This window comes from Drosophila guanche, unplaced genomic scaffold (genome assembly GCF_900245975.1).
Source record: "Drosophila guanche unplaced genomic scaffold, DGUA_6, whole genome shotgun sequence".
Lineage (NCBI taxonomy): Eukaryota > Metazoa > Arthropoda > Insecta > Diptera > Drosophilidae > Drosophila > Drosophila guanche.
The window spans coordinates 800796-823996 of NW_022995755.1; the positions used below are offsets into that span (position 1 = coordinate 800796).

General features: G+C 44.7%; 2 protein-coding genes across 7 annotated transcripts; one reads left to right on the forward strand and one right to left on the reverse strand.

Moving 5' to 3' along the window:
* Positions 1-6: 6 nt before the first annotated feature.
* On the reverse strand, positions 7-22815 carry LOC117589645 (protein bunched, class 2/F/G isoform). The gene is made up of 6 exons (XM_034281777.1): positions 22728-22815; positions 21831-22523; positions 2834-3093; positions 2569-2767; positions 2393-2499; positions 7-2308 (listed from the first exon to the last, which is right to left on the reverse strand). Exons 1-6 carry the CDS (start codon positions 22813-22815, stop codon positions 2177-2179), a joined length of 1479 nt encoding a protein of 492 aa, XP_034137668.1. The 3' UTR covers positions 7-2176.
* On the forward strand, positions 3844-21380 carry LOC117589644. Of its 6 annotated transcripts, none has more exons than XM_034281771.1 (6): positions 3844-3995; positions 18119-18311; positions 18380-18467; positions 18522-18909; positions 18975-19246; positions 19428-19893. In XM_034281771.1, the coding sequence occupies exons 2-6, from the start codon at positions 18141-18143 to the stop codon at positions 19721-19723; spliced, it is 1215 nt and encodes a 404-aa protein (XP_034137662.1). In that variant the 5' UTR covers positions 3844-3995; positions 18119-18140; the 3' UTR covers positions 19724-19893. The 6 variants fall into 6 exon arrangements, with proteins under 6 accessions (XP_034137662.1, XP_034137665.1, XP_034137666.1 ...); XM_034281774.1 differs by lacking the exon at positions 3844-3995 and adding an exon at positions 4888-4969; XM_034281775.1 differs by lacking the exon at positions 3844-3995 and adding an exon at positions 4980-5096.
* Positions 22816-23201: the final 386 nt, after the last annotated feature.

Below are 23201 nucleotides of genomic sequence, written 5' to 3' on the forward strand. Positions count from 1 at the left end.
ATATATTTTTATCAAGAAGCATACAATATAACACTTGCCCTTTTGATGCATATTTATCTCCATTCGCAATTGCATTAGCTATTATCAAAATCCAAAATTGAATGCTCAACACTTAGCTACACAAACAACAGAGCTCAACCATCTAATTGAAATTGAGTTAGTATGGTGTTCTGCATAATTAATTAATTTGCTATTTTTCCCAACATTATGTATTATGTATCTATTTTGATTTACTTTTCATAATTAGTTTTACTGGCTGTCTGTCTGTGGTCAGCAGCCTCACACTTCCGACCCGAAAGGCCGCTGGGGCAGGGCTGGGATATTTTAAAGCAATTGAAAGCATTTGGAGGTCATTAAAAGGATGCCCCGTCACAAAGTGGATAAATTAACCAGCAATTGAGCTCCGTGAAGCGTATAATAGACACGCAAACAATTGTTCCACTAATTTATGCACTCAATTTCACTTCAATTGAGAAGGAATAGTCCATCTCTGATATTCTGTAATACTCTGATATACATACTCTTGTGTACTGTACAGATATGTGTGTATAAATTGCTAGGTTTATCCTCGGTGTATCGGTGGGCGTGTCAGAATCGTAGTTGTAGTTTTTAGTTGTAGTTCTGCCAAAAGAAAATCTCCTTCTGCTAGTTGCTGCTTGTGTCAGTTCATGGCGAGCTTTGTGTAATTTACACTTTGCTTCTTCTGTGCGAGTAAATAAAATAGATTTCATCTCTAAATAATAAAATATAGGAAAATGAAAATGGAAATTGGGATTTTGTGAATTGCTAGCTCTCTCGTATAAAGTTGTAAGCTCGTCTAGGTTTTTCTTTGGTCTTTTGTGTTCGAGTGTTTGCGTTGTGTCCTTCGGTTGGCTAGGGATTGTGGATTGTGTTACAAAGCTACATATACATATGCTAGTTACAACAACACATATATAAATACATACACGCTCACATTAAGCAATGCCAGCAATGTGGATATATGTACATATCGTACGAGTATGTACGAGTACTTTGTGTAATTGTATCTGGGTTGCTAGTTGCATAGGACTGATTTAAAGCTGAACGTTTGATACACACACACTTAAAGCATTTGCTTGTCACTAAATATATTCGGCGAAAATCAGGAGGTTAACATTCGTTTAGTTCTAGGATATTGGCTGCTCCGCTTCGCCACAGATTGGTGTTTCCTTAAAAGGTGTAACGAGCTATCGCACCCGCTCACATCAATTGGGAATATTTCCCGCATATTGTCTAACTAGGTAAGTAATACATACATACAACTAGGGATAGGAATCGTATAATATAATTAAATACATTTTTGTAGCTACAATGTTCAAAATTCTGCTAGCGGCTAATCAACTAGTTCGAACCAAAGATTTAATCTATTTGGAATTGATTAGCCAGCCTTCAATCCATGCTCCCAATCAACTGTTGCTGTAGTTAGTTTGATTATTTCACATTTACATACACATATCATGCTTATTATACACATAGGTTAGGGGGCACAAATATTATATTCCGCTTAAAAGTTACACAAATATTTCGGTTAGGCTTTTGCTGTTCATCGTGTAACATCTTGGGCGATTCTTTCAATTATTCATCATTTCAAATATGTATCTATGTTGTCGGATGTTTTGGCATCCTGTAGGTTTTTGTTTTGTTTTAGTTTGTATGTATTTATCCTCGAAAGTTCATTAAAATAAATGCCTTTTAGTTTGTTTGCTGGCACTCTGGTGCCGGAGAGTATTAAAGTGTTTGTTCTTTGTTGAGTAGTGTAAATAGTTACATGTTCAGTTGGTGGTTCAGTGGTGTTAGTTGGTAGGTGGTGGGTGTAGTTCGGGTTCGGGTGTAGTTTGTTAGTTAGTTTTTTGATTAGTTTGTCTTGGTTTGCCTTTGAGTATGGGCTAAAATTACCGAAAAGGATTGGTTTTGCTCACTCGCCCGCACACTCGCGGCCGAGGAGCCTCAAGGAAGTTGCTTTAACAGTTTCTAAATCGTCCCGGAATGGCAGAAACTCGCATGCGAATTCAGCATACACACGGATCAGTACTGAGACTCCATCCAACTCCCTCTAGGTCCTGCGCCTGTGTATGCTGCTGTTTGTGTTTGTATTAGTTTTGGGCCCCTCTCAAATGACACTCATGCGACGCCTGCCATTTCCGGTGGCCTCGGCTCAGTTGGCGTTGGCCAGTGTTTCGTGACACACCTCCATGTAGTCGGGGTCGTGCATGATGCCCTTTATCATGTCCTTGAGCATTGTGTAGCGTGGAAATATCGGATACATCTTTGAGCTGCCGTACTCTTCCTGTTTGGTCACACAGAAGCACACGGTTAGATAAAGGGGAAAGTTGCCACCGACACGGGGTCGGACAGTTTCCGTTTCGCCTACCTTTAGTACTCGGATGAGATGCCGCAGGCCCAGATACTTTTTCAGCAAGCGATACAAATCGTTTATCAGCTGCGTGTTCTCGAGTTCGATTTGAGCCGTCGTCATGTCTGTGGATAGACCGGATGCGAATGCAGTTAATTGGAAGTGTGTGGAAGCTTCCAGTTCATTTCACTTACGTTCCAATCGCTCCATCCGCTCCCGCCGCTCGGCCGCCTCGTCAGCTAGTTTTGCCGAGGTTTTCACACCCTCACCTGACTTCTGGGTCTTCTCCATGATCGAGCAGGCGCGCATCACGTACGAGGGCACAGTCTCCTGCTTCTCCTGTCGCGGTATGTCCACCAGGGTCCAGTACTGGGTCTCCAGGCGAATGACTTCCTGTAGGGAAGTATTAAAGATTCTGTTCAGGCTCCCCTGGAGTGCTTGGACTTTCAGTGTACCAACCTTAATCATCAACTTGAGCATGGGATAGCGTTGGAACATGTTGCGCTGGCTCTTGGAGTCGCCGTATTTGTTCATGAGGTTAATGAGCGCCTTCTTGGCCGTTTCGTAGGACTCCTCCAATCGTAGTCGGAGCGAGCGCAGCCTTTCATTCGTTTCGATTACCTCGTCCCGTGTCATTCCACTCGGCGCGCCCTCGTCCTTCACATCCTGAACGATCCGCCGCACGCTCTGTGTGAATTTCCCAACAAAATTTGTGGTTGCTGTGGGCGGACGGTAATTGAAAATATTTTAATTTAAACAATTGTCGGATTAAATTTCATATTGCTGGTTTGTAAAATAAAAATTGTGCGGAAATTGCACGAAACACTGTCACTCATGATTGGAAATGTCAGTAGATACGCGCATTAACCATGTGTAATAATCTGCGATTCATGCGGAAATTGTTCGGCTATGGGAAAGTCAAACTATTATGCCATGATGAGATCGCATCGCAACGAGCGTGAAAACTAATTAAAAATATATTTCTTCTTCTTTGACAAATTGTTTGTCCACGCTGGGAATCGAACCATGGACTTGTCGTTCGCGGTTACACCACCTCTACGCACACCACCACGGCAGCAAGCAGAAACGTTCTGCTTGTAATGAAATTTGATTGAGTGGCTGTAGTTGCATCCCTTTTTCGGGTTTCGACATAAAACATAAACACATTCCTAATAAAAGTATTTCCTTGTTTGTCTTTCAACCGATGCTGCTGAAACCCACAAGCTGAATAGGATAATGGTTTAATTTTTTTACCAACTAAATTAAAAATAATTATATCTTAGAACTACAAACTAGAACTCCTAAACCAATATTTGGTGACGGTGCATTTTCATTATTTTCAATTGGGATCTGTGGACGGTTTGTTTCTCAAATTATTTTTCGAAAAACAGCCAGATGCATTTGCTTAAAAAGTCAATTTACATTTATCAAAATTTCATTTGGATATGCTCTTTAAATTCGATATAATTTCGTGATACTTTTGGGAATAATCAAAAATGTATTTCGCTCTGCGTGCTTTTAAAAACGGTTTTGGCATTGGAAAAGAATTTTAAATTCGGAAAATTAAGTGCTTTTTGGATCCTCAAAGGAATTATCTGAAATATCTGCTGGAGAGGCGGACGTAAGTACTTATGGCATCGTAAATTCTTGAAATGGTTGAGTTTAAACAGCACAGTCAAGTTTGTTCATTTGCAATTGCGCTTTCATTGGTCGTTTGAACAGACGCGCCTTCATTTTCGCGATGCTAATGATTCTTTTATATTAGCGAATGGGAAAACTCCAGAATCGTTTGAACAGGGCCCGTTTAATGGGCCTTTTGATGGCGGAAAGTGCAATTAGCATTCGTCATTGTCTGTCCGTATCTGTGTCCGTAAATTCATGCAAAACGTGACATACTCGTACTTGAAGGCCCTGATTTGTGTGTTTTTTTTGTCGTGCCTACAGGAGGGGCTGGCTCTGTGTTTTCTGTATCTGACTCAAAACGTTTCAAATTAGTCGAGCTCTGCAGATGCATCTACATAAATGCTCAGTGCAATCGAACCGTGCTCCTCCTAATTAGAACCAGAGCCATCTGTTGACTCTGCCAGAGGCAGACTTTTCCCTTATGTGGCCATCGTCGGCGGAGCATAAAGTGCATTCCCAGTTTCCCAAAATGATTCATTCTCTCGCCAGGAATGCTCTGTGGTTGTCGGCGACTGGCAAACTGGGAAACCTTAATTGTTGTTCCCTGGAGAATGATTCGGCCCATTCTGGGCAAAGAGTTCGCCCCCCTCTGACTATGATCATGACGTACCAAAAGAGACTTTGCTCTGGGCCAAGCAAAAAGTGTCTGACAGTCTGCCAATGAATAAATTGTATTTTTATGCACATACATCAGTATGTATTGTTGAGCTCCGCTCCCGCATTTTGGGAGAGAAAAATGCGAGAGACAGACACCTCTCTTTGTCGTGGCTGCCTCTCTCGCTCTCTATGACGGCCAGTTTATAAAGATTTACCCATGAGAGATCTGTTCAGTGTAAATTCAAGAATCCGTCGGCAAGCACTGCCTCGTCGCCGATACCCGAGAAATACATAAAACAGCAGCAACAATAAAAAGTAATATAAGAATAAAAAATAAAAGAAAAGAAAATTAAAAAAGCGAAAAACGAGTAAACGTGAGCCCGATAAACACGACAACCACAAACAAAGAGCTCGGTACTTTATACATACCACATATACATATGTATGTACATTCATATGTATGTTACTTGCGGATTGGATACATATAAGCACGCATATATCGCGCCAAAAAAAATAAAAACGCGCAGGCAAACCGAAAGAGGCCTTAGGCCAATTGAATGTGAATTTTATTGTATTTAATTGTTGAAAGTAAAAGGAAGAAGAGAAGCACCATTAAACGTAAACAAGAACTGTTCAAACTGCTGGAATTGTATAGTAAAATATCGATTCAGAGATCCAAAGATACAAAGAGCGGGAAGCTTCACAGAGCGTAGCACGCGCAAACAGATATAAATACTCGTATCTTTAGTGTAGGTAAGTCTGAGCCCCCAGTAGATACGAGCTACGAGCTCCACTACTACTCGGGTAACTGGCGGGTCTTATCGACTGTGACATTTGCTTGGTCGTGACTCCGACTCCGACTCCGATTCCTCTTTCAATGCATTTTCATGCTCATCGGGTCTCGGGCATCGCAATCTGCCTAATGGGCTCTCAGCTCTTAGCCCATAGCTCCTAATTGGTTTATTGCGCTGGCAACACCAAACACCCAACCCCAACCCAGCTGATTGTCGACCAGTTGGCCTTCCACACGGCTTGCAGCTTTTTGCCAGTGCAACATATTTCCACATAAAAACTGCAATTAATCCATGTTGATGTCTTCTCTCTCTCTCATTCTCTCTATCGTTCCCTCTCTGCCCCCCCCTCTGCTGTGGCATGATACTCACATTTTTCACATTATTTCTTTATTTACTTTTCGTTTTCTGCTGATTTGCATAAAATTTCGATTTTATAGAATTTTTGTTTGCAAGACTAATAATAGTTTGTTTGCATATACCCATGATTCACTGCTGGACATCTTTTTGAATTGAAGTCTATATACAGATTTGCATAAATGAAAACGATTATACCTAAATGGTTATGTTATGTGTGCACACATTACAATTTCTACTGCAAAAATACATATTTATGGAAATTCAATTCAATTTAATTGAAAACAAGTCTGAAAGATAACCTCCGACTTTTACAAATAAAAATGGCAAAATAGATAACAAAAAATAATTTATTTATTCATATGTACAACGAAAAGTTGACCTGCGGCACATTCAATCAGGGAAATCCAGAAATATATGTATTTAAATACATTTATTATAAAAATATACATAAGAGGTTATCAGGCAACTAAAAATGCAGCATCAATTGAATACATTTCAAGATAACCGTGAACTCTAGGGAATCCCTAAAATTGAGTTAAGGACGAAAATTCTTGAATTTTGTTGCGTGACCAGTAAAACTAAAGATAAGCCAATTTACGTCAACGACAAGTCCAGTGGATCCCCAGAGACTTAACAGCGCCGATTGAAGGCGAAGGCCTGTTCAAGTCTCATGGGGAGGCTAAACAATAAACAAATACAATGAAGAGCTTGTTGCCATTTCCCAGGCGTCAACAAATTAACAATTGTAGAAAGTCATTACGCTTCGTATCTACATGTGGATTCCATATCGGAGTTGCCATTGATCGGAACAACGGCATGCAAACGCGTAGATGGATAACAGAAAAAAACCCATTTAGCCAGATAAACTCGTTTAATGGCGCGTGTATATAAGTGCACCCAAACTGGACCAGAAATCAGAAACTGGAATTGTCCCAACACCCTATTTCAGACACAATCCCAGTGCCAGTGCCAGTGCCAGATTTACCTACATTTTGATGGCAGGGCCCCAGACAGAGGACATCTTATAAGTAAGCGGCTTGCTCTAGTTCACTTGTTGCCCCACTGCCGACAGGCACTGGAACTGCCACTGGCAGCTCTTTCCGTACTCGTCTTTCGACGTATTCGAGTCGTGGGTTGTGTGTTGTCAGCAGTCAGTCGCTATACGCGATTCGTACATCGGAAGCTCTCATGGCCTTCACTCTCGCCTCATCTCATCTCCCACCACACTACAGCACAGTATCTCATCTCCCACTGATATCAACCAAAGTGACGACAAAAAAAGTGTTTGGCTGTGCGGCGTTCTCACTCAGAGGCATTCGCAGAGACGACTAATGAGCAAAACGGCTTTTGTTTGCCTTTGGCTTGTTACCGCTCCTCTCTTACTCTCTTTCTGTCTTTCTCTCTCTTTCGGCCCAGAGTACCTGCGTAAACCGGTTGTTGCTAATTTGGCAAAACACAAAAAAATACAGAGACATGTTCGTATACATATATTTATGGGATGGGATGGGATGGGATGGGAGGTATGGGCTGGGCTGGGCTGGGCTGGGGTGTATCTTTGTTTGCGAACTGCTACATATTGTTTGTCTTTACTGGCAGTTGCTCAGCCGCAGAGCCGCATGGCCACAGCCAGCCAGCTGAAAGCGGAGCACATCATTTGGCCAACAACAAACGAAACGTGTCTGCGAGAGGAGTTCGCTTTGTGCCGAGCAGAGCAGAGCAGAGCACAAAAGTGCGTTGAAAGTATCTCAAAGATACAGACAGCAGCAACTTTTCGCTTCGCACATAATTAAAGCTCTGCACGTGTATCTCTGTATGTGTAGGTGTGTGCATGTGTTGCCCTCTTTGGCCCACGAAATATTTCAAGTTCAACCTTTGGGTGTTGTTCGTTTTAAATTCTGGAATTTCCAGTGCGCCCGTTTATCTTTTGTTTGCACCCCTCGAGCCCCTATTTTCACTCAGCTCTGCATTGTTCATCCCTTTTCACTGCTCACTTTTAATTTTTACATTCTTTTGTTTACACACAAGTTGGTTGAGATTTTTCTACCCATAGCCCAGCCCTATTCTTTCGAGTTTTCTCAGTTCTGTGCTTTTTCATTTTCATTTTCATTTTCATTTTATTCTTGTCCGGCAAATTCCGCCTTTCTGTGATGATGTTGGGGATCTCTTATCGGTCAGAGACTTTGGGAATGTCTTGACTTTGGGGTTTTCCATGAAGCTTCGTCATCGCCTAGAACGATTTGCCCATGACTTTCTTTGACTCAGGCTATTGTAGGGATATGAATGCGTGAATGAATGTCTATTTTTGAAGCAGCAACAGCTTACACCCAGAGGCATGTGTAAGTGCTAGGCACAGGTTTCTATTTAATTACCATATTCCAACAAATTACACTGTGAAACTGAGCTGAGTTTGAAGTCGGTAGTCGGTAGTCGGTAGTCTGGCGAGGCGGCATATTTCTCAAAGTCAAAACCGCAGGCACGTGCCTATGATGATGATTGTATGGTATATGGGTTCATATATGAGTATTAAACGGTCGTAGATATTCGAGCAGGCGTTTGACAAATGCTTCCCACGATTTTTGCGGTCACCCACTCACTTTTCCCCTGCGGTTGGTCCAAGCATAATTTGAGTCGTTCAAGTCATCAGGGAAATTACGTCCTCAATTGTCGTCATGGTTTTATGATGGCTGAGATCACAGCAACATTGCTGTTTTGTTAGGATTAGCATATTGACACTTAAATGAGTGTTCGATGCCACAGAGAAGACCATTACTGAGGGAATGATGCATGAAACGAGTTGGCTCAGTGACATAAGCACATTAAAACCAGTTCGATTCTTCGATAAACCATTTAATGCTTGAACTGGAATTGATTCCTGTTTGTGTAGTGCAAAAAGAATGGCAAAACAACACACACACTCACACACACACACACAGAAAAATATTCATTAATCTGCTTAAATGGCTCCTAGTCGAAATGGTAATGGCTGGCACTTCAAGCTCCACATTGAAAAGCGCTCAAAATCAATTAAACCTGTAGCCTCACACTTTCCCCACTGGCACTGCTAACTGCTAACGAGAGCACTTTGATCAAAGCGTTTGCAATAAATTCCTATAATTAAAATGACAAATTAATCGATTGCATTTGCATGTGCGTCGAGACGAGCAAAAAAACTGCTGCCATGACGTCAACATTCAACATTAAGTTGGCGTATCCAAAACACATGTAGATCATATTGTATTTCTTCTCCATTTCTTGATACAATTGCGTGTTTTTAATGTATTTGTTTCCACTCTTCAGAGCGGATAGTTGGCCTGCCTCCAAGTTCGCCATTTCCATCATTCTGTCAAATTTGTTAATCAACTTTTATCTGCCAGCATCTAGCTAAAGTTATGCTATAATTATAGCCACTAATGGCTTAGAAAAAACCACAAAACTGAGAAGCAACCACGGGTTTAATTTTAATTGCAGTTTTTCGACGAGTGGCGTTTAATAGAGGATCTTAAGCATATTTCCGCTTACTAATGAGCACCAAAAAAACGTTTAGATGTGGGTTATTTACGGGTTCAAAGTCCCACAAATGGCACAGCCAAGACCAAGATCAAACAATAATTTGGTCACGCTTTATGGTCTAGAATGATTTCGTAATGACTTCAGGCTATAAATATGTCACGAGCATGAGATCATACAGAGGCAGAAAGACCTCAAGAGTGTCAAAATTGCTGTCAGCTGAGGGAGAAGATTTGCCAAGAACAATACTGATTGGATTGGTGCTACTGCTGGCGGGCTGACTGACTTAATCTCATCTGTTTGGCTGTCACTCGCGCCCATTATCTGCACTCAGGATACTCATTCTTAATCACCTTTTGGTTCAGGCGAATTTAGAATGAATCATCATTGGCTTATTGTCTCTCTGTGGCAACATTTTACCTGCATATATCTGGGTTTGACTTGACTGTTTTTGGTATTTTCGTCACACTCGCTTTGTGGAGCCCTTCCCGAAATATTGTTGCTCTGTATGCCAAGGGCGTGGCCATCAATAAGCAAAACTAAATGAACGCATAAAATGTGTCTCGACCTCGCTAATCCTAGTGGCACGTGCTGATTACCATTTCGGGAGCCGAACCCATCCTGCTGCTAGTTACGGCTCCTCGGAGCGGCCAGCGGGTGTGTTTGCTCAGCGTGTTTTAATTAGTTGGGCTCGAAGGTCCCCCCTTCCCGAATAGTAGGAACCGCAAACGATTTCTGTTTGACTAATTGGCCGCGTTTTGTGTGTATGTGTCTAGCTCTCCCTCCCTACTGTCAGCGGTAACACCTCAGCCCACGCCTATGTCAACGCCCACATCAATCATCAGAGTAGTCGGAAATTTTGACACGCTTCAGATTTATTGAAATCGTGCAACGTGCCCCAGCATACACCCAGCAATGACAAAACTGCAAGCTGCATGCTCGAGACTCCAAGTGTTCGAAACTGTTTCCAAAGGGTGACAATATCTCGTGCATTAGTCACTTATTGTTATTTTCAGCCTAAATGGAGCGTGCCCATACTGTGTCTATTGATTTATGGCAATGAGGGAAGTTCAAATTCGTAAGCTGCTTAAATATTTGCACTGGAAGGTGGGAAAACTCAACTCATTTCGAACGAGAGCTTAGCAATAGGAAAGTCAACTACCCAAGCAACAGGTCGCACCAACTATAGCAGACTCTGGTCAAGTGGATTACCAACAGCTCTCAGTCAAGCTACCAGACCATCCCTGACATGACCACTACTTGACCTGAGCTGAGCACACCTCAACAACATTTGTGTAGGCCTACACACAAAAATGGTTGTGGTCATCTGTCATTCATCAGAGCCCAGCAGGCAGACAGGCAGACAGGCTGGCAGTCTGGCAGGCCACAGTAGCCAACCCAGAAAGGAGTGGCTTTTCATCCGACTAAATGGCTCAAACTATAAGCAGCAAGCAGAAACAATTTCAGGTTATTACAAGGTTACATAGTTGCTGGTTTTGATTTGCCCATCAATTCCTTTGCTCTAATGGCAGTCTAAGTTTTCCTGCACCTCGTATTTGCCCAGCCAATTGATTTGTTTTTCGTTTCAATTGAGACGTTAAATTAAATGAATATTTGAAAATTTCATGTCAAAAGTGGCAGTGGCTTAAATTTAATAAAGGCTGTGCCTGTGCTGTGTTTTTGCTTAGCTTCTCGAAGCAAATTTAATATGCATTGCCATAAAGCCACTCAATATTTAATGTTCGAGTGTTTGTGTGGCACTCAGAGTGCGAGTGGCAGGATGCGTATGAATGTTTGTTGTGGTGCTTGCTTGAGCCTGGCATTTTCATTAAAACTTTAAGTCACTTTTGGTGCCGTTATTTGATGCCACTACTTTGCATTATTCAAGAAACTGCCGCTGTCGTTGCCACTGCCGCTGTTGGGCAAACATTCAAAAGAGTGAGCGAGAGAGAGAGAGAGAGAGCTGTGGCAGACACACACACATACGCACATGTATAAACTGCAAATCCTGGGTCCCTTGTCCCTGCTGTCTACTGGTAGGCCCAACTGGCAGGGCAAATAAACGTGTGCCAAAATACACAAACAAACATCGAGCCAACGAAGCGAAAGACTCGAAAGGCACACATGAGACGACCCAAAACGGAGACATCGAGAGTAGATGGAAATGGGATTTAAGATGGGATAGGGATGTACGGTCTGCGGGGCTGGGACCACATTTGAACTTTTGTCATTCAAACCGAAAAAGGAAAACAAGCGAGTGGGGGACAGGGCACAATGAAGCGGGTGGACAGTGGGTCCAATTGGTGCCACAGTTTAAGAGATAGTGGCGGTCGCACAACAGCGGAAGCAGCGTGTGGCATGCAGCATCAGCATCAGCATCGACATCCACATCCACATCCGCATCCGCAGTGGCATTCAACAGCAGTAAGTAACGGCCACAACGGCCATGATAATGGCAATCTGTCAGTTTTGGCCAAACTAAACAATGGCCCAGGCCATCCCAACCAACAATGTCATGAATGCCACGGACTCTGGTCTCGTACTCAGCCATTCGCCTAGACAGGATAACGCATTCAGTCAGCGAGACAAATTGACAGACAATTTAGCTGTCAATTGTGCGTCGCTCGTTCTGTGGTGCGGTCGACAGTTGAACCAACATCCTGGCATTCTGCCATTATGGCATTCATTCAGCCCCAGCCACAGACATTATTACGAGTACATAGTTTTGGTTTTCCGAACGGGCCACCAGCAGTCTCGCCACATGCATACAAATGGCAATTGATGGAATGGACTGGACGCGGGCCTCTCCAAATGACAGCCACAGGCAGAGTGGTACGAGCAGCTCTTCAAAAGAGTATTTAATTGTCGACTAACCATAGAAGTAAGCCAAAGCCCTGCCTTTGGGCAGAGCAACAAATGCAAAGCAAAGCAAAACGAACTTAAAACATAATGCTCCGATTTGCCGGATGACTGTTGAGCCGATTCTGGCCGAGGAACCACAACTAAAGCTTCGCCACGAAATGTGCTCAGTGCCACAGTAAATATGTGTGTAAGTAGCTGTAAGCACACGAAGCAGCTGTTCACTCTGGGGGCATTTATCATACGCCGCGTGGTCCGGGCGTTGACAAAACAATTAAGCCAATTGGCCGTGCTTAAGCCATGGCCAAGAGGGCTGGTTGGCAAACGAGGAGCGCGTAATGTGTACCTGCAGCATGGATACGGCCTTTGCCTGTAGCTGATAATCTATTTGCCAGCTATATTTCACACTGACAGCCTGGCAGTGACACTGCTCCTGCCTCCGACATTTTCCCACCACTTAAAAGTGGCGGTTCCACCTCCTCCCTCTGTCCCGCTCTGCTTTCGAGTGCTACACAGCAAAATATTTATGCTCTCCGCCACTTCCTCTGGCCAAGACATTTGTGTACAAGCGCTGAAGGAGCGGCCGCCGAGTGCATATAATTTCGTTGGCTCTGCCTCTGGCTCCGGGCTCTGGCTTTTGGGCAACTTTTGCAATTAGAACTGCAGCAAAGTAGCCAAGTGGTTGCTCCCCAAAGTGCCATCAACGTTGGCAGCGCTTGAAGTAGCAAAAGGACTCTCAGCCCCGACCACAACTGTCCCTACATCCCTCGCCCAGAGCTGGACTGGCACTTGTTGGGCTTTTAACATGTGGATATTGTTTTGGCGTCGTTCCCGTCGTTCTCCGGGTATTTTAGTAATTTTCATTTGTGGCTGGCTGGTGCCGTTGTCACCAGCAGTGGGCAGGGCAGAGCCAAAGGGAAGCAAAGTTCACATGAATGTGTCAGCCTTTGTGACTGTTTGTTATTATTCCTACTGCTTCTGCGGCTGCTGTTGTGTCATCCGCCACGAGGATAAATAGAACAAAGCGCCATGACAACTGTGATAGGGGGAGACAGTCCATTCCATTGTTGGCTGATGGCCGTGACGGATGTGGCCAGGAGATGATATCACAATTGCTGTCCGTTGTTAAGCAGGAAAGGTGCAACAGATAATCATTGAACCCAATGTGCTACAAGTCTTTCCAAATACTCGTTGAGATTATGTAAGCATCATTCAGCATTGTTTCCTGAAGCAAGCCATAAATGCACAGAAAAAAAGGAAACCCATTTTCCACAGCACATGCATTGTTTCTCTCTCTCTCTCTCTCTCTCTCTCTCTCTCGTGTTGTTGCCCCACATTGCTCTGCCTTGCACGAGTGTTTGATGTGTGTGTGCGTGCCGCATAAATTTCATTTTGTACAATAATAAGAAGAAAAGTTGGCAGCATTTGGCCCGAAGCCACCCGGGTTTCCAGTCAGATCAAAATCATTCCTCAACGAATGCTGGCAAAAGGCTGGCAACAATGGAGAATGCGATGCATTTTTGTTTTAAATACAACACACAGACAGTAAGAAAGGCACACAGAGTGCACAAAAAAAATGGGGGCAGCTGGCAGCTGACGGTTTTCCATGGTCGGTCACCGAACATCCCATGTTACGTATACGCACCATTGAGCGTCCAAATCGCATTACGCACAGCGTGGCCATTGCAATATGGTTGCAAAAAGATCTCCAGCAGCTTAATTACAGGCCGGGACGGGGAGCCATTGATTTGGCATCGACAGGAACATCACAATTATGCAGGAATGCAATATGCCCAGGACTCGATCTGGCCTTGCCTCCCACCTAATGGCTATTTGCATTCCGTTGCTGTTGCTATTGCTATTGCTTTTGCTGTTGCTGCTGCTGTTGCTGTGGTCGTGTCTGTTGCAACTACGTGACAAGAGTTGACGGGTGACACTTTGACACATGAATAGACACACAGAGAGAGAGATGGAGAAGGGGATAGCTGTGTCGGCTCCTTTGTGGGCACACTCCCCTACTCTTCTACTCCTCCCACCACTCAGATGGACAGTGTAAGCCAATTAGAAGCAACAATGTCAGTACAATATTGCACGGCCTCGCACGTGTTCTTTCTGTCAGCAACAATTTGCGCCCGAAATTTCCACTAAAATTGCATAAAATCCAGCGTAAACACAGCAGGAAAGGAAAGGCAGAACACAAAGCAGAAATAATAAACTTTGAAATTACATTCTGGGGAATTCACTTTCGATTTTCCACCGATCATCATCATCATCTTCCAACAAGTGCAAAATGATGAGCAAAGTCGAGCAGAAGAGGGCACGGCACGGCACGGCACGGCACGGCTGTTTATTGCGTATTTTGAGGTCAGAGCAAACAGACGATTCGATTGGTGGCACCTTTGGAACTTTTTCTTACCTCGCTGCATGTTTACACCACAGTGTTTGCCTTTAATCGCATCTGCAATGAGTTTTCCAACGATGAGTTTTGATGAGTTTACTTGGGCTTTGCCTTTGGGCTTTGGGTCTTGGGCTACCAAATTTCCAAATCAATTAGCAGACTTTTGCTCCGATCGAACATTTCCGGCTGTTTGCGCAGCTATACAGCTTTATATTTGTATAAATAAACGTATAATGAAATCCGATTTGCCGTGTCACTTTATGGCTTTGCCCGCCGTACACTTACTGCCCCGAAACCGAAAAGCAACAATGACCGAGGAGGGTCAGGACAACGTTGAAGGAGTCCAAAGGAAATGTTGCTTCGATAATCGTTGTTGTCCTCGTTGTTCAGGTGTGACCCACGAGGGTGTGCAAGTGGGTGCGGTAGGAGACAGCTTTTATGATGGCACGAGGGTGCCGTGCCACAGTTGGCTGGCCACATCATCTTTTCGGGGCCACACAGTTTGCCGGCCAAATGGCCACGTTAAAGTGGGGTCCCAAACAGCCCAGACCCAGCACCCAGCACCCAGCACCCGATGCCGTTGGGCTCGGTTGAGTTTAGTTGGGTTTAACTTGGCTGTGGGATGTTGGGCAAAATTGCAATCTCCCCCACCACCGATAACTTTCTAATGAGTTGTAATCGACGTTCACTTGTCTGTGTGTGTGTGTGTGTTGCCTGTTGCCAGGCAGTTTTGTAGCAACTTTGTCGCTCGCCCAAACTCAATTTGCCTTTGTGCAGTGCCACAGATGGTTCAGATAGAGAGGCCACACATCACAGGCGCCAGCCTGTCCGCTGAGGTGAGAAGTGCACGGACCCTGCATATAATTATTTAAATTGTAAACGGACTGGACTGGACTGCACTTGCAGCATGAATAATGCACAGTCACATTTGGCTTAATGAAAAATGCCGCATTTAATATGGCTAATGGCCTGGGTGTCACCTTGTGCCAGACGGCACCGGGGACCCCTTTAAGTGGATTTTCTTCAGCTGAACTTTGCTGCTAAATCCTCGCTCAACTTTTTATTACATCTTCGGAATCCAATTAGGTGGAACTGGCGTAGCAGCTAGCTAGATTACAATAACTTTCCGTTGCAGGCCAACAACAATTCACCTGAAAAAAAAGTGAATTATATTTGACCGAAGGGTTTTTAAAACACACAAAAGTCGATCGACAGCCGATGGACACATTATGCCAAAATTCAGTCATTGTCAGATGCAATTTTTGAGATAAAATCCAGACATAAAAACCACTTGAAATTCAATTAAGTCGAACCATTTCTCGTCATTCGGACACATTTCTCGCTGTGTACGAGAAATATGAATATTGAATAATTTAATGGCAATTCTATCAGCACAGAAAACAAGTGTGGAAGCTGCCAGAATTTGGTAGCCAGAGCAGAAACAATCATATGAATTTATGGATGTATGGGAATTTATTTGTCCTTTACTTGTTTGCTGCCAGCTTGTTTTCGAGCTCATTTCTACAGCGGCCACTTGTGGCTCACTCTCCAGCTCTCCACTCCTCCTCCAGTTTTGTTGTTGTTGCAACAAATTGGGGGTTATTCGCCCAACAAACTTACAATTTCCGTTGGCTATTCACACAAATTTTTGGAATTGAGTTTTTGCCCGGCTCGGCTGCCCCCGATATTTTCAGGTTCAGTGAACAGTGTTACTTGTGTGGCTGATTGCTCCACTCTGCAAGTGTGTATGTGTGTGTATCGGTGTCTATAAATAGCATGTGAGGCACTGCAGAAATGGGTGGCATCCACACCAACATTTAGCATACTTTTATGGGCACCGAATGCAACAGTCCCCGAGAAAAGGAGAAATGTATTTTGAAACTATATATTTTATTCGACTCCCACTGAACCGCAAAACAAAAATTGTTGGCGCAAAATATGCAAACATTTTCGGTAATTATTAGGTGCAAAATCAATTAGGGAATTCGGCAATTCAGGAATTTTTGCAATTAGCCATTGGCCAGAGCAAATCCCTGGTATGCAAAACCAATTTACACACAGAAATTCTTCGGTCTGAGAGCTGATTTATTGTTTAACAAAGTCCCCTGCCCGCTGCTGCACTTAACGTACTTCCCTTTGCATATTTTTCCCATTAGATTTTCTCTTATTTTACCGCTCATCCCATGCCATTTTACTTTGCTCTGTAATCCAATATTTTTTCAGCGCTAATTGGACTAAGAACCAAGAGACAAATACTTTTGCATTGTTTCTGCCATTTTCTCATCAATTCATCAATTGACAGGACAGTTCGACATTTGCTGTTCAGATGCTAAATTCTTGAAAGTAAAATGTTATTTTCGGCTTGTGGTTAAAAAATATACAGTATAATATATGAGTGGCATTTCCGAAGAATATTAAGACCGGGACCCGCTTCTACTACCGTTTGATCTCTGGGAATTTCCAGTAAATTTCAAAGCATTTCATTCTCAGAACGCAAAACAATTCCTTTTCGAGCACAAAGTCTAATCAACATTTGTTTACGAGATACGAGAAAACGAATGATTCAGTTATTGTTAGTGGGGCATGAATGGGGCCAAATTCTAGAAGGAATACAACTGTCAATAACTTATACATAGAACGTATCCATTGACGCAGATGTTGGACACTTTATTATTATTATTTTTCCCTTAAGAGATACCAACTCTTGTGACTAATTGTTGATATTTAATCATCTTGCTGCTTGTTGTCTTGATATCAGTTATCTACTGTTGACAAAAAAAGAGCGAAATGTGAGGCATCGAGAGAGAGAGAGAGATATGAGCATGACCGTGACCATGGCAGCTGTCTAAACTTTTCCTCTCCTTTATATATTGAGCACAGGCATTTGTGCTCGTCTCAGTCAGAATCTAACAGACAAAAGTGAAGCACTGAAATATCAATTGAATTTAACTCAACTTAACAATCGGTTAGTAGTGGAAAGGTGCATTAAATTATTGAAATAAAATACTTTAAACTGGCAAAGTTTCTGCCTTGCCGCTTGGTTGATCGGTTGATGGCCGACAAACTTTCGACGTGCTGCAATAACTCTGACGAAAACTAAGAATAAAAATACATAAAACATAAAACATAAATAAATGGAAAACGAAACAGAAGCAGAAACTGAAACTGGGAAAAAAAGTAATTCAAAAGTTAACCGCAGAGCACAGCGAAGGCAGAACAAAAGCCAAGAAAAATTGAACTCAACTTGATGTCTAATTTAAAACAAACCTCAAAACCAAACCAGACCAAACAAAAACCAAGCCAGATCCTGATCCCGATCCAGTGAGTGAGAGTCTGAGGCCGAAAGCCAGAACAAAGCCGCAACAAAATGTACAACTTCAAAACTTTGCAACACCAGAGGGGAGGCTCCCTCCCTCTACGTATGTGTGTTTGAGTGGTGTATATGGGGGGTTGTGGGGTTAAGTAATTGAGATTGAACTGCAGAGAACAAAGTTGACTTGAGGGCAAAACGGAAACTAATGCACAATCTTTGCCTGCTGCCAATTGCAGACGCCACAACAAGCTGAAGGAGATGAATCGAAGTTTGCCCTCGAATGGCAGCCGCAGCAGCAGCCGCAGCAGCGGACTTCCGGCTCTGCTGTTTACCCTCCTGCTGTGTCTTGTCGCCCAGGCAGCCAGTCGACCCTCAACGGAGGATGAGATCGACATTGCAGTCCTGCCCCCGGACACAGACAATGTGGAGGTAAGCAAACAAAAAGCGACAAATTTCCACTCTGACCATTTGTTGACCCCTCAAATGTATTGCTGCAGATCCATCAAATGAGAATGGTGGATGGTGTCTTGCAGGCGGATCATCCGGTAATAATGTACAAGGAGGATTTCGTCAGCGAGGATTATGGTAAGTGAAGAAGCAGTAAGTCAAGCATCAGTTTCTAATGGCAGATCCTTGCAGATCCCAACAAAAACGAGACCACCTTGGTGCACCACAAGAAGCACAGGAAGCACTCGCGGACACAGCACCAGCGCCGTGAACACCAGCTTGAGAAGGAGGAGGAGAAGATCTACTTTGATGTGCTGCCCGAAAAGCCCATTGTGCTGAACGATGACCTGGCAGCGATGCCGGTCAAGCAACTAGACGAGGCCTTGCAGCTGGTCAAGCCCACAAAGGAGGAGTGGCTGCGAAAGATTGGCCCCAAGAAGTACCACAGCCGTCAGCGTCGTGAGGCCTATGCACCGTGGGGCCCGTCCAACTACTACCAGACGCCTTCGCAATCGGTCTACTTCCAGCATCCAGCACCGGCACCATCCTATTACTATCTGCCAGCACAGCCAGCTCAAAGGTGAGCAGAATCCTGCACGGTGGCCTGTATAAATCGTTTTCCAAACAACATTTTCCCCTTGGCAGATTGCCCGTGTCGGGTAAGAAGCCGCTGCTGCAGGGCAAACTGCCCATTTGGCAGAACAAAAACGACGACAATGTTGCCGTTCCAAACGGCATTGGCAGCAGGGACGACTTTCTGGAGCACAACTCGGACCCAGCGCTGGCCGACTTCTCGATATTCAATCAGCCCAGACCCATCTCCAGCAGCCCGGCACCCAACGACGACTCTGGAGCAGGCCGGAGTCCGACTGTATCGAACAGTCAAGCCTGGGAACCCAGCAGCAACTCACGTCCAGGTAGGTGCATGTCATAAGCGCTACCCAAACTCAGTTACCCTGCCTAAAGATAGAGTGTTTTTGTGTGTTTGATTAATGATTAGGCTTTGCCGCTAACCTGCCACCGCCAACTATCGCTGTCTATCGCTTGTTCTTCCACTCATCCTGACCTATTGCCCTATCTTTGTAAATTACTTAATAGAGAGCCGACCCGTCTGGTCATCGACGCGGACGACAGCTCGGCCATGGGACTTCCGGCCCGCGGCACAAACTGCCGCGCCCAACTCGCCTAGAGCGACGCCCAGGCCGACACCCTCGCCCAAGGTCACCAACTGTGTGTGGGCGATCGTCAATTGCTGCTCGAAGAACAGCAAGAAGATTCGCTACAACTGCTTCGAGGAGTTCGGCTGCAGCGGCGCCTTCTGGGACATCAATCCCTGCGCTGAACAGAGCGTCCTCGATGGTGCGTTATCCCGAGTTTTGGACAACTATCCGTAGGCGTCGCCTCGTGTCGCCTCGTGTCGTGTCGTGTCGTGTCGTGTCGTGTAGTGGTGGTGCCCAAGCTGCCAAAGTATAACCCCAAAATCTCAACAAAACAAAAGCTTAATTTATTTACTCGCATAAGTCACAACTTTATAACAATAATAAAGCATTTGCTTTTCCGTGAAGATTCTGTTTACATTTATGTTGCCCGCTTAACAAAGAACAGCCAGGCACTGCGATTTAAGAGTATTTCCTGCATAAAAGGATGGCGATGGTCACAGCACACAACACTCAACCACACTGACAACCCATCGAATACACACACTAACTCATGGTTATGGGCTGACAATTACAGTCCTTGTATATTGTTTGGTTATTCAATCATCGCTTCACTTCATCAGTGTCGTGTCATCATCATCATCCACTCAACAATCGAATTAAAGTTTCGTAATTGCCCGATACAATTTGTCCTTTACACAACTCATGTGTGTCCGGGCGATGGCTGCTGGCTTAATTGGATATCAATTGAGTGGCTTCTACCACTGCCGTACACTGCCGTACACTGCATTCAATCGCAATTACACAATCCCAGCAACCATTACAATTGGCCATGTTGCCGCCAGTGCAACTGGCAACTGGCAGCTGCCACCGAGCATTGATAACTTATCTTTTAATTAGCCATCTATTACGTAGCACAGCAACATACAATTTACACCTACAACATCCAATTGCAGAGGAAGATAACTCCTCGGGCTGCTGTCTGGTCTGTACTTGCCCCTAAGCTGCTTACATTCGTGGGAATGGATTATAATAATGTTTTTGTTGTTGTTATTGTTGCATGTTGCACCTTCATAATTGATGCAATCAGCAGATGCCACTGCCAACTTATGGCATAAATTATAGCCAGTTGTTAATTAATTGAATGAGCAAGCAGTCCAACCCCCGAAGGTACACAAATGTCTGCAGCATCCAACCAAAAGCACAACACAAATTCAGCCATCCACTCAGTCAGTCAGTCAATCCATCATTTATCCAACTAAAACACTCACTCACCCATACACTCACACGTGCACTTTAACACGATGGTTTACACGCCGACGCTTCTTAATTGCAGCCGATGAACGTCTCCAGGAAACTTATCCCCTTGATGCGCCCGAGGTGCCACAGGCTTCACCGCCCAGGCTTCAGCCACTACCCTCCTTTCGGCAAGGTAAGTGTTGACGGAACAACAAATTTCAATGACCTTCAGGCTTACACCTTCCTTTGCAGATGCCCTGCAATATCCCGAGGAGCTGGACTATCAGCCGGGCAGCCATTGCCATCGCGCCTCGCAGCTCTGCTGCAGTCTGTACAGCCGGAACCTGGGCTCCATGTACGAGTGCTTCCTGTACCAGGGCTGTGATCAGAGCCTCTCCAACATAGTCTCCAGCTGCTCCTAGTCAGAGCCACGGAAAGCTTTTAGCTTGTGTTCCACTGCCACTGCCACAGCCACAGCCACAGCATTTACAATTAAGTTTTAATGAGACAGTAGACCCGCTTTTTGCAGTCACAGTTTCCTGATTAGCTGTAGGATGAAACCGAAACCGAAACCGAAATTCTAGTCGTTAAATGTTTCCTACGAGTGCGAGACTCGCATTGCAACAAAAGGCTGATGCAAAACGGGCTCTGCTGTCTCTGTCTGGGTCTTTGTCCACTCTTTTTATTTAATTAAAGTCATAAATGAAAGCCACAATATAAATTAATTATTATATGGTAAGGAGCAGCCCAGACATAGACTTGAAGCAGGAACTAATTTCCGAACCATTTGAAGCTCTTCCAATATTCTGTTTCATTATTTCTCTGCTTTCCCATTCAACACCTCTTCAGCTTGGACAGCAAATAACATTGAACATTGAACAGGACAATGACAGCTTGACAACAAATCTCCGTTGAGTTAATTTGCCAGCCTAATTCCATTTCCCGTGGCATCCACAGACCCCCAATCACTGAACGTAAGGCGATTAGGCAGGATCCCATCTCCCGCCTCCAACCGCTGTGCCTCTTTTGAATTCTATTCAAGCGAATACACTCGCAGATAGATCTGCGCTGGGGGTTTCCATTCTTAAAGTATTTTTCTACTCACCGCTGCCGCTGTCGTAGGATCTGGTGGTGGAGCCGCTGGTGTTGGAGCGTTTTATCTCACGGCGACCCATGCTGCTGCTGCTTGGTGTTTGTGGCTCTTGTTGGGCTGAGTCTCCGGACACGTGGCACGTGGCAAGAAGTGTACAAGCTGTTGTGGCTGCCGCTTTGGCAACTGCCGAGCTGTACTGACTGTTGTTGGAGTGCGAGTGCGAGTTCGAGTTGGAGTTGGAGTTGGAGTTGGAGTTGGAGTACGAGTTGCAGCTTGTGTTTAGTGCCGGGGTGGAGGCTGTGTTGCGACCGCGACTGACCCACAGTGGCTGGCCAGCAGTGGCTGGCGGGAACTCGAAGTAGTTGACCTGCAGTTGATTGCCGAGCAAATTGATGGCCGGTTTTGTGGCCAGGCTACTCGTGTTTTCCGCGTGGCTGTTGTGGCTCGAGCTGCTGCTGCGTCTGTGCTGGTACTGCGGATGATGATGTTGATGTTGATGTTGATGCTGGTGCGGATGCGGATGCTGTTGCTGGGAATGTGACGATGTCTGTGTATGGTGCGGAGTGCTGCAGCTGCTGCTGTTGCCGTTGCTGTTGCTGGTGTTCACTTGGTGCGGTGTGGGCGGTGGCGGGGGGCAGGCGTTGTTGATGCTGGCGCTGCTGCTGCTGGCGGAAGATGATTTGCGCAGTGACGATGGTCTCAACCCTTTGACAGGGTACAATGGGTACTATCGTCCGGCAACGCGTACCCAATCGCGACGGTCACTGTTGTACCAGATGCCTGCAAAGAGACAGAGAGAGAGAGAGACAGGCAGAACGTGAAAACATACACAAAAGTTGCGGATAACTTTGGCTCTGTAATCGCGTTTGTAGCCCCATCGATGAGCGAACATTAACTGCACACGCACACACAAGAGGGATTGGGGGATTGGGGGATTGAGTGCCAAAGTGCACTTAAAGCCAACTCCGTGTCCGGCATGACAACGCAGATTGCGCATACGCCCCGTTAATGTCGGCCATTAGCAATGCCATTTAGGACAGCCATGGGCGGTCAGTCGGTCGTCGTCAATTTTGGCAAATATTTGCCACATGAAATCATTTTGCGCTAATAAAATGTAACGCCCAGCGAGGGGAGTGGGCGGCGGCGCTTTATTGATTTCCTCTAAAATGCGACACACCACTCACAGCCATCCCTGAAAGCCTCCCACTTTGCTGGCTATAACATAAAGATTTACAGAGAAATGCCATTCATTCGAGCATCTATGCTATGTATTCCGTAAGTGTTTTCTGGGGGATTATTGGCTGTTCGGCAATCAAAATTGATTATGTCGCGCGCGACAATTGAAAATTTAATGAAGCCTACACATAAAGGAAGGAAACGCTC